This window comes from Prionailurus viverrinus, chromosome X (assembly GCF_022837055.1).
Source record: "Prionailurus viverrinus isolate Anna chromosome X, UM_Priviv_1.0, whole genome shotgun sequence".
NCBI lineage: Eukaryota > Metazoa > Chordata > Mammalia > Carnivora > Felidae > Prionailurus > Prionailurus viverrinus.
In genome coordinates, this window is record NC_062579.1 from 3,765,719 (window position 1) to 3,777,058 (window position 11,340).

General features: G+C 48.1%; 1 protein-coding gene across 1 annotated transcript; it reads left to right on the top strand.

Annotated features, from left to right (window-relative positions):
• Positions 1–3,105: 3,105 nt before the first annotated feature.
• CLDN34 (claudin 34) lies at positions 3,106–10,322 on the top strand. The gene is made up of 2 exons (XM_047843657.1): positions 3,106–3,819; positions 9,409–10,322. The coding sequence occupies exon 2, from the start codon at positions 9,429–9,431 to the stop codon at positions 10,071–10,073; it is 645 nt and encodes a 214-aa protein (XP_047699613.1). The 5' UTR covers positions 3,106–3,819; positions 9,409–9,428; the 3' UTR covers positions 10,074–10,322.
• The last annotated feature ends 1,018 nt before the right edge of the window (positions 10,323–11,340 follow it).

Below are 11,340 nucleotides of genomic sequence, written 5' to 3' on the forward strand. Positions count from 1 at the left end.
GTGCACTTCCCGTTAAGAGAAGAAAAGCAATGCACGGTGTGTTTATCGTTCGTGTGTGCTACATCTTGAGTCCCGGTGACCCACATAAACATCCCAGTCAACCCAAGCTGGATAGTGCACCCTCTCCTCGTTCTCCTCCAGGTCCCCCGGAGGCTTGTGGCCATTCCGGCACCTCCTGACACAGGCAGGCGGAGAGGAATGACATGGCAGACCTAACAGAACGTGATGACGATGTCTTTGGCAAATGTCACGAAAGCATAGGGCTGTGCTAGATAAACCAGGTGATCAGATTCAAAGACGAGGCCTACTGGATGGCGTGATCCGTGCCGGCGAGGACCACGTGGAGGTGTATTCAGGGCTGTCAGTCGTAGCTCACTAAACCCTCAGCCCCCAGAGCACAAGGCAGGGTTTTGTGTATGTCTGTGCTTCTCTGCTGGGTGCCTGGTATGAATAGGCGCTTAATTTATACACAGGTATTGAATGGGCGAAGAAATAAAACCGGTTACACAGTATGGATCACCGAGCAGCGTGAGATTTCCTTTTTTTTCCCTCCTCCTGGGTGCCGTGTATGGAACACCCGTGTGCCAGGCACTTGAGGTCGGGCCATGGAGCACGCGCTGCTGACTTAACGCACAGAGGGGAACAAGGACTGAGTTCGTCGCGTTACCGTCTCGATCTTGCTGCCTCTACCTTTACCCTCCCAGGTTCTGCCTTCAGCCTCTCCTGCGTCGGTGTCCGGAGATAGAGGGATGTTGCATGGGTCACAGGAAGCGAGTGCCTTGATTTTATTCCTGTCAAGCCTGAGACCAGAGAGGACATAGAGCGCAAGGTCAGCAGGGTGGGAGCCGACGGGGTGTGCCAACTTTTGAAGGTTCCAAACAGGAACAGCCCCTGGGATCTAAGTACTGAAAGGCACTCAGGATAGTCTCCAGAGAAAAGCCAAGAGGAAAACTATCCAGTGAGCCTGGGTGTCTCTGTTACGTATGTCTCTCGAAGAGATTCTCGGAGCGTAGTGAAGTTTCCAAGGAAGCCTGCAATAAAGACTCGTTTTCAGATTCACTCAGGGTTTCCAAATGTACTTGAACTTGGATTGCTTCCACCCTGTGTTTAAAAAGCTAATATTTTGGTTTATTTCTTTCATTTTTGAGAGAGAGCAAGCAGGGGACAGGCAGAGAGAGAGGGAGAGGGACAGAATCCCAAGCAGGCTCCGCACTGTCTGCGCAGAGCAGAGCCCGACGTGGGGCTCGAATTCGGGAACCGTGGGACCATAACCTGAGCCCAAATCTAGAGTCAGATGCTGAACTGACCAAGCCACCCAGGTGCCCCCGATTTAATATTTTTGATCAGTCAAAACGTCAGCATATCTTGAGAGACCCCGTGATAAGGATGGCGACCACTGGTGGTAATGGAGCACTGTGTTTGGTCTAGGGGGCTCCTGTCCCCAGAGGTGGGGGGAAAACCTAAGCCTGTCTGTCTCCATATAAGACCGTGGTCTTCAAATTCAATTTTGTGTAGATTACCCACATAAGCTTTGGGTAAGATGGAAAATACACAACAACCACAAAAAACCCACATACGCACGTACGTGTGCACATCCGTAGCTGACAATATATGTTTAATATTCTGTGCCAGGTACATATTTGGCGTTTTCTCCCCACCAGTAGGACGTTTCTCCCCACCGGCCGGCATTCGATTGTAGGTCTCCGGGCACACGCCTACTGTCCCCACATCCATTCCTGCCATCCCTATGGCCCCACCTTCCCTATTGACATCTCTCTGGCATGCCAGCCACCCCTGGTAACAGCTCTAGGACTTTCCCAGAAGACATGAAAGTCTACTAGGCCCATAGCACGCTCTATCCCATTCCACGCCCACAACGGTTCTTTCCCATCCAGTGCAGGTGAAGATGTTACCGCTGTCAGAGACCTGTTGCCATGAGACGTAATATATTCACAGGTCTTCCCTTCTTCTCTCTCTCTCCTGTCTTTCTTTTTTTCTCCTGAGAAACAGGATTCTATTAATCATGTTGTTGAAGTCTTTATTTAGGGTGCCTGGGTGGCTCACTTCAGCTCAGGTCATGATCTCACAGCTCAAGAGTTCAAGTCCCACATTGGGTGACCTCAAGTGGCTCAGTCAGTTAAGCGTCCGACTTTGGCTCAGGTCTTGATCTCACAGCTCCTGGGTTCAGGCCCCGCATCGGGCTCTCCGCTGTCAGTGCACAGCCCGCTTCGGCTGCTGTCTCCCTGCCTCTCTGCCCCTCCCCACCCCGTGCTTTCTGTCTCTCAAAAGTAAATAAAGACATCAAAAAAATTGTTAACAATAAAATAATCTTTTTACTTAACAATGTTGGGAATTTTCCTCTAGTTATGTGTTAACATCGCGTTTAATTGCTGTGTGATAGCCCACTATAAAGGTACTCAATAGTTCATTAACCATATTCTCAGAATGGGATTTTTCCTATTTGTTCCCAGTTGTAACCTTGGTTATAAAGGTCATTGGGTGTGTGTTTCACTTACGTCTCTACATATCTCTCCTTGTTTGCTTGGGATAAATTCCTTACAGAAACACTAAGCGATTCTGGTGGAATTTTGGCTTCTATATAAAATCTAGTACCCTGAGTGCTGGCTAGCTGACGTTATGTGATTTTTTTTGGTAGCCTCCTGTCTACAGAAGCCCCATTTGAAGCTATTCCCAATCTTCGGTCAATTTCTCACAAGTGAGGAATTATTGTACATACTCCATGCTATTTTACCCACGTGGACTATGTGTCAACAAGCCTGTAATCCAAGCCTCAACTAGGAGGAGGCCCTTTCCCATGAATTAAGGGTGTCTTTCCTAATATGTCAAATGTCCATGGTCTTTCACAACCGAATCTCGCCCTTGTGGGTACCACTTCTGCTAACACCTACACATATATGTTGCCATAGCTTTTCTTTCATTGAAATTTTTGTTTTAATGCTTATTTATTTTTGAGAGAGAGACAGAGCACAAGCAGGGAAGGGGCAGAGAGAGAGGGAGACGCAGAGTCAGAAGCAGGCTCCAGGCTCTGAGCTGTCGGCACAGAGCCCGATGCAGGGCTTGAACTCGTGAATGGCGAGATCATGTCCTGAGCTGAAGTCAGACACTCAACCAACAGAGACACCCAGGTGCCCTGGTGTTGCCATAGCTTTAAAAAAAAAAAAAAATTGTCATTACTTCCTGATGGTGTGGGTTAGATACCATTTCTGGGGGACAAGAGAGCAAATGAGTAGGAGACAGGTCTGAATCAGATACATCTTAAAAGTGGACTTTGATGGACCATTAGTAAACGTTACCCGCCCTCCCCCGCCAAAAAAAAAAAAAACTAAAACTAAAAACAAAACCAAAAAACGATATGCAAAGCGAATACATGATTCAGAAAAGAAACCAAAGAGGTGAGGTGATCAGTTACAAGACGGATGTTGCCTTGGAGTCCGGGACCTAGCAACCGAGAACTTGGAAGGCGCAGACAATGGGTGACAGAATGTGCTCACAGTTGAAGGCTGAGGAGAGGAGAGGGCCTTCAGACTGAGCTCCAGTCACGCTCGGTGGCTGAGTGCTCCTGTCTGCCCGCTCGGTGGCTGAGTGCTCCTGTCTGCCCGCTCGGTGGCTGAGTGCTCCTGTCTGCCCGCTCGGTGGCTGAGTGCTCCTGTCTGCCCTGCCGAGGGGCCGGCCATGGACAAGCGAGGACGCTGTGCTGGATAGAGGAACAGCCTGTGCTCTGCGCGTCTGACCCAGTAGCCAGCCGTCGTCCTCCCCAGACTGCCGTTGCGTCGGAGACTGCGTCACTGGACAGTGGAGGTGCGGCCTTCTTTGTTGTGTGTGTCTTACTGTGGTGAAATAGGACATAATCTTGATCATCTTACCATGCGTTAAGTGTACAGTCCAATGGACGTTTAAAATGTTAGGTCAACACCACTGTCCCATCTCCAGGACGTTTTCGGCTTCCCAAACTGAAGCCTTGTCCCTGTTAAACGCTAACTGCCCCATTCCTTTCTTCCCCAGCCCCTGGCAACCGCTGTCCTACTCTCTGTCTCTGTGAAGGTGCCCACTCTAGGGACTGCATAGAAGTAGAGTCACAGTATTTGTCTCTTGGGGACTGGCTTGTTTCAGCCTAAGGTCTTCACGGTTCATCCATGTTGGAACAAGTGTCAGAACTTCCCTCCTCTTGAAGGCTGACAAATGTTCCATGGTGGGTCAAGACCACATGTTTTCTATCCATGTGTCCATGGACAGACATTTGGGTTTAGCGTGAAGGGCACTACATGGACGTGGGGGTGCAGGTATCTGCGGTCTCTTCGTTGGGTAGAGAGCAAGAGGTGGGATTGCTGGATCACGGGGTAATTCCACGTTTAACTTTCCGAGTCTGTGTTGGACTCCTTGGCCACACGAGTGTTTGTTTTGCTCACTGTCCGTGATTAATTGACTGTTCGTCGCTTTCCCATTTTGATGCCCGGTCCTGGACTCTTCTGACACGGATTCGAGTGGCACCACATCAGTGTCACTCAGGGGTGAAGACTAAGGAAGGCGGAAGGGGCAGACCCTTTCCCTCGGGCCACGTAATCCCACTTAGAACTCTTCAGGGCTCTCTTCATTCTGCAGCCTCTGTATTGTGAGACGGTTGTAATGGCATCGTGAGACAACCTCACGGGGGTTTCTGAGGTTATTATGTATTTTATTGGCGTTTTGTCGCCCCATTTCAAGTCTGTCTCACACATCCACAGGCCCACCTCTCCTGAGGCCGCTTCTCTACATGGGTCCGCACAATCTACTTCCTCTTTTCTCTATTATATTCTCCAATTAGCCAACATGGGTAGCCCTCAAATTTAGTCTCCTTGGCTGGTGAAAATAAATAACCTGCCTGTCTCTGGGGAAAGGCAGCCATATGGCATCCATTCTACCCTTGGAAATGAAGACTTTCTGGGTGGCTGGGTGGCTCAGTCGTGAAGCATCTGACTCCAGCTCAGGTCATGATCCCACGGTTCATGAGTTGGAGTCCCACACCAGGTAAGCACAAGCCCTGCTTCAGGTTAAGAAGCCCTGCTTTCTCTCTCTCTCTCTCTCTCTCTCTCTCTCTCTCTCTCTTTCTTTCTTTCTCTCTTTCTCTCTCTCTCTGCCCCTCCTGGGATTCTCTCTCTCTCTCTCTCTCTCTCTCTGCCCCTTGCCGACTTGTGCCCTCTCTCTCTCAAATAAAAAATTCAAAAAAGGGAGACTTTCTAATCTGAACCAAAGACATATCAGAACTCAGGCAAGTATAAGGCCTCTCTCTCTCTGTCTCTCTCTCTGTCTCTTTCTCTCTTTCTCTCTCTCTCTGCCCCTCCTGGGATTCTCTCTGTCTCCCTCTCTCTCTCTCTCTCTATCTCTCTCTGTCTCTTTCTCTCTTTCTCTCTCTCTCTGCCCCTCCTGGGATTCTCTCTCTCTCTCTCTCTCTCTCTCTCTCTCTGCCCCTTGCCGACTTGTGCCCTCCCTCTCTCAAATAAAAAATTTAAAAAAGGGAGACTTTCTAATCTGAACCAAAGACATATCAGAACTCAGGCAAGTATAAGGCCTCTCTCTCTCTGTCTCTCTCTCTGTCTCTTTCTCTCTCTCTCTGCCCCTCCTGGGATTCTCTCTCTCTCTCTCTCTCTCTCTCTCTCTCTCTCTCTGCCCCTTGCCAACTTGTGCCCTCTCTCTCTCAAATAAAAAATTTAAAAAAGGGAGACTTTCTAATCTGAACCAAAGACATATCAGAACTCAGGCAAGTATAAGGTGTACGTTGCACACGGGAAGCTAGCACCTGCTTGAACACTCCACCAGAAGGTTTCCCATCTTGGGGAAAGCATTTCAGAGTTCACGAAGCTCTGTTAAATGCAAGGGATGGAAATCACATTCAGGTTACGAGCCAGAGACTGGTAAGAAGAGTCGTGTCTTAAACTTCACGAGGCCAGAAGACTACAGTTAGGCTCACCTTCAAAGTGCCCCTTGTCACCAAGGTTCCTTGACACTGAGCGTACACCGTGCTTCCGTGCACACAATAATCAAAACCCGAACAGACACGCAGTAACAAGGGTTGCGAGAAGGTGGAGAAATCCGAGCCCTTCTACATTGCTGGTGGGATTATCAAGTGGTGCCACCGCTTAAGAAAACAATTTGGTGGTCCCTCAACGTGTTAGACATAGAGTTACCTTGTGACCCAGCAATTCCCCTCCTGCCGAAGACAAATGGAGACACATCCACGCAGAGACTCACACGTTAATGTTCACAGTAGCATCATTCGTAGTAGCCCAGAGGGGAGAAGAACCCAACTGTCCATCACCTGCTAAACAAACAGGTATGTCTATACAGTGGAATACTACCAGCCCGTGAAAAGGAATGGAGTCCTGATACGTCTGTGGATGAACCGCTAGCACATTATGCTGAGTGGAAGCAGCCAGACCTAAAGGCCACATATTGTAGGACTCTGTTTATATGAGATATCCAGAAGAGGTGCATCTGTAAACATGGAGGACCAGGGGCCGGGGGAGGGGAGAGGGGAGCGATTGCTAACGAGGACAGCATTGCTTTTATGCTTCTCTTGGGTGGGCCTTCCTTTTAGCAAACGGTAGGCAAAATGGCTATACTTTCCCTTAGCTCCCGTGTCACAATGGCCTCATTCTTCCACAATTTTCTTGAAGGGTTTTAGAATGTCAGGTAAGTGTATGTGTAGGTTTGTAAACGGTAAGTAAGCGAGCCAGGGGCTTTGATGGGATGAGATCCAGACTATCGCAACAGCATCCTTCAGAGTCCCCTTGGTCTCATCACATTGTGGGTTGGGCGTGGCCCGTTAGGAGAGAGGATGCCAGCTGCCTGATGGCGAAGGGGTATCAAGTCTCTGTGGCAGGTGCCTCCAGAACAATGGCTAAAAACGGCCCTCTGGAGCCAAAGACAAACATGTCAATTTCTCCACTTTTCCCATTAGGTCATGGAGCCTGATAACATTGACCTGAGAAAAAGAATGTTGTCATGTTCCTCACGACCACATGGCATAAGTTACAGAGACTCTAGGGTTTCAGTTAGGAAGTTCTGATTCTACAGGCCATCAGCGCTGGGTACAGTTTAATTCTTTTTTTTTTAATTTTTTTAATATTTATTTTTGAGAGAGGGGGAGACAGAGTGCAGGCGGAGAAGGGGCAGAGAGAGAGGGAGACACAGAATCTGAAGCAGGCTCCAGGCTCCGAGCTGTCAGCACGGAGCCTGACGTGGGGCTTGAACTCACGAGCCGTGAGATCGGGACCTGAACTCAAGAGTCAGATGCTTAACCGACTGAGCCACCCTGGCACCCCAAGATTCTTTAATTTCTAAAAATGACTGGATACTCAATACTGTCATTAAGTACATATGATGATGGCATTTTTAGCTTACATTTGATCTTGCTTTATGCCTCCATTTATACTATCAGAGTTTGCATTTAGAAATGACACAGTAGTCTAGGAATGTGAATTATTGAGGCGCCTGGGTGGCTCAGTCGGTTAAGCGTGCGACTTCGGCTCAGGTCCTGATCTCACAGTTCATGGGTTCGAGCCCCATGTGGAATTCTGCGCTGACAGTGAGGAACCTGCTTGGGATTCTCTGTCTCTCTCCCTCTGTCTCTCCGCCCCTACCCTACTCTCTCAAAAAATACAATAGAATAGAAAAGGAATGTGAATTATGAGGGAATTTCTTCTAGTCTCAGACCCAGTGCACACATAAGGTATAGGTCTTCAATTTGATTTGCAAATTGGACTCTGAGGGGTTGGGGTGGGCAGGGGTGACTTTTCTGGAGGCCCTGTGTGGCTCTGAACCTACAGACCTTCCAAGCAGTAAGCCCTCTGTCAACTTCTGCTTGCGGGTGCTGTTGTGGTCTTGGGGATGTTTGCAACGGCTGAGGGTTCTGGCAAAAGCTAAGTTTCTGGACAGTCCCACAGAAGATACTCTAATATCCCCGAGCGTGTGTGGGGTTCCTTCCAGGGAGGACAGTGAGGTGCAAATACGAGTTATTACAGAGTACTTATGTACCGGAATTAATTAATCCTCCATTGCTTTACAAGCTTAATGAAGCCTTTTGTATAGTTTTTATTAAAAAAAAAAAAAAATCACGCTCATGCCAGAAGTACCTAAAAAGCTTGAACAGCCAGACCTCATTTAACAAGTCACAATCCAAGGTCACAAATACAGTGTTGAGTGAAAGAAGCCAGGCACAGAGGAACGCCTACTGCAGGATCCCTGTTTTGAAAAACAGGCAGAATTGAAGCAACACTTTTGGGGGCCCATGCTGAAGGAAAGCCCTGTAAAGACAAGTAAGGAAGTGATTCCGTTATCTATCCTCCACCAGGTGGTGCCGACGGGGTTATTTGCCCCGTGCCAATTCACCGAGCTGTACACTTCGATTTTGTGTGCTTTTCTGTATAGATGTGATTCTTCACAATACAAATAGCCTTAACAACGCTAACCCAGTGAAAAATGTCTCTTACTAACTTAGCATATAGAGACTTCCAGTTGTGTTTATATGCACGGTGACGTTCTGTGTACTCTTTCGTAAGTTCCCGTTTGGGCTCGATCCATGGTCAACATCTTCCTTTTGGTTATGTTTGAATGGGAACAAGAACGGATGTAATCTTGAAGACTAAACCTGTGAAATGTTAGAAAGGAGGTGGAGGAACTGGAGCCTTCGTGCATTGCTGGTGGGAAGGCAGAATGGTATAGCCACTTGGGGAAACGGTTGGGCACTTTCTGAAAAGTTCAACATCTATGTATCGTACACCCCACTAGTCCCACTCCGAGGGACCTACACGAGAGAAACGGGAAAGTAGGCCCGTACAAAGTGTTACGTAGAAATGTTTAGAGCAGCCCCATAATAGCCCAAACTTGGAGCCAACCCAAATGTCCAAAACCGATGGAAGAATAAACATTTGTCCAATTGAATAGGACTCAGCAATCAAAAGAAACTACTCACACGTGCTACAACGGGGATGAAACTTGAAAACACTCTACAAAATGAACAGAGCCAAGCACAAAAGAGTACACCTTGTTCGATCCCTGTTACGTGTTTCACGGCGCATGGCTCCGTTTCACGGATGTAGCGTGAATTATTTGAGCCCCGTTGTTAGACCTGAACTTGTTTCCCATTTTTCAATATCATGCATAGCATACGGCTAAATATTGGTGCCCAGTCTTAATGATTTCTTTAGGCAAATGCCTAGAAATGGAACTGCCTGTGTGAAAGTCTGTCCATTTTAAGCCAAATGGCCCTTCCCAAAGTGCACTCAGTCTGGGCTCCCGCCAGCAGGGCTCCCGTCTCAAATATAGCACCGCTTACCACACGGTGGGGGGTGGGGAGGTCACTCTTCCAAGCCCAGGAGCCCCACCCTCATGACGCTCTGTATTTGTTTGCAGACGCCCAGCACGCAGTTTCCATGGCCTCGCCGCAGGGTGCCAACAGCTGCCAATCGGCAGGCTTCGCCCTAGCCACCCTAGGATGGATCCTCACCATCACTTCCATGGGCCTCGTGGAGTGGCGAGTGTGGCACATAGGGAACACCTCTCTCTCTGACTCCGGAGTGGTCTGTGTGGGAATGTGGAAGGTGTGCATTTACCACCATGCCCCCAACACCAGCACATCTACATTGTGTTACCATTACACCCAAGAGGATACTTACATCCCTTTGGATATTCGTATTTGTCAAAATCTCCTGTTGGTCGCCAGCATCCTAGGTCTCATGGGGAGAGTCTCCACCATCTTTGCACTTAAAAATGTGTGCGTTGGAAGTGTTCAGAGGAATGCCACCTTTGGTCCACTCGTCTCAGGAATTCTGGACATAGCTGCTGGCATCTGTGTCTTGATCCCTGTGATCTGGAATTACCACTCCGTGATGAATGAAGAGGGTATTGCCTTCCCACCATTTCTCTCTCTACCTTTCAAACCCAATACCCAGGAGCTGGGCAGTGCTGTTCTGGTGGCAGGCCTGAGTGCCATCATGATGCTGTCCAGCGGATTAATTTTCCTCTTTTACAGGTGCCCCATAGCTCGCCAAGTGCAGCCTCAATCTTCAGAAATGTAAACTCTTGGTTGCATTGGCTTTCCAAATTCAAGATTACCAAGCATTTGTGACGAGTTCTAGCAGGGTGCCCTATCAAATATTTCCAACGATTCTAGACCATGCCAAGGGTAGTTGTGGGCAGAAAGTAGCCAACTATTTCCATCTGCTATTTTCTATGTCTTGGGTTCATTAAAAGAAAATTTCACTTAAAAAAAATCTTCCCCACCTGTCGGTTGGTCTTACTGAGTCTGAATTTCAATTATTGTCGAATAAATAATCTATACTATAAACCTAGTGTATGGACATAAGATTTTCTGTGATTCTCACATGTCCCTTTTTTTCAAGTTGGTTTTGTTGTTGTTGTTGTTTATTAATTTATTTTGAGAGAGAGAGAGCATGTGAACAGGGGAGGGCCAGAGAGAGAGGAGAGAGAGAATCCCAAGCAGGCTCCACACCGTCAGCACAGAGTCTGACTCGGGGCTCGAACCCACCAACCGGGAGATCGTGACCTGAGCCGAAATCAAGAGTTGGACGCCTAACCGACTGAACCACCCAGGCCCCCCTCCAGAGTATTTTACTTTCTTTTTTTTTTTTTTTTAATGTTTATTTATTTATTAAAAAAAATTTTTTTTAACATTTATTTATTTTTGAGACACAGAGAGACAGAGCATGAACGGGGGAGGGTCAGAGAGAGGGAGACACAGAATCTGAAACAGGCTCCAGGCTCTGAGCTGTCAGCACAGAGCCCGACGCGGGGCTCGAACTCACGGACTGCGAGATCATGACCTGAGCCGAAGTCGGACGCTTAACCGACTGAGCCACCCAGGCGCCCCGAATGTTTATTTATTTTTGAGACAGAGAGAGACAGAGGATGAACGGGGGAGGGTCAGAGAGAGAGGGAGACACAGAATCCGAAGCAGGCCCCAGGCTCTGAGCTGTCAGCACAGAGCCCGACGCGGGGCTCGAACCCACGAACCGTGAGATCATTACCCGAGCCGAAGTCGGACGCCCAACCGACCGAGCCACCCAGGTGCCCCCCCTCCAGAGTATTTTAAAGCAAACCCCAGATATCATCATGTCCCTTCATCCCTACACACTATCTAAAAGATGGACATTTCCTTGCATAATCATTCTGTGCCTTAAAAAATTGAACAGTTATCCCTTGTGATCATGAAATATTTAATCAGAATTGTTACATATCTCCAAAATAATTCTACAATTTTATTTCTTCCACACAAGATGCGCACTCTGTCTCTTAAATCTCAAACTAAAGTACTCCCCCTTCGGC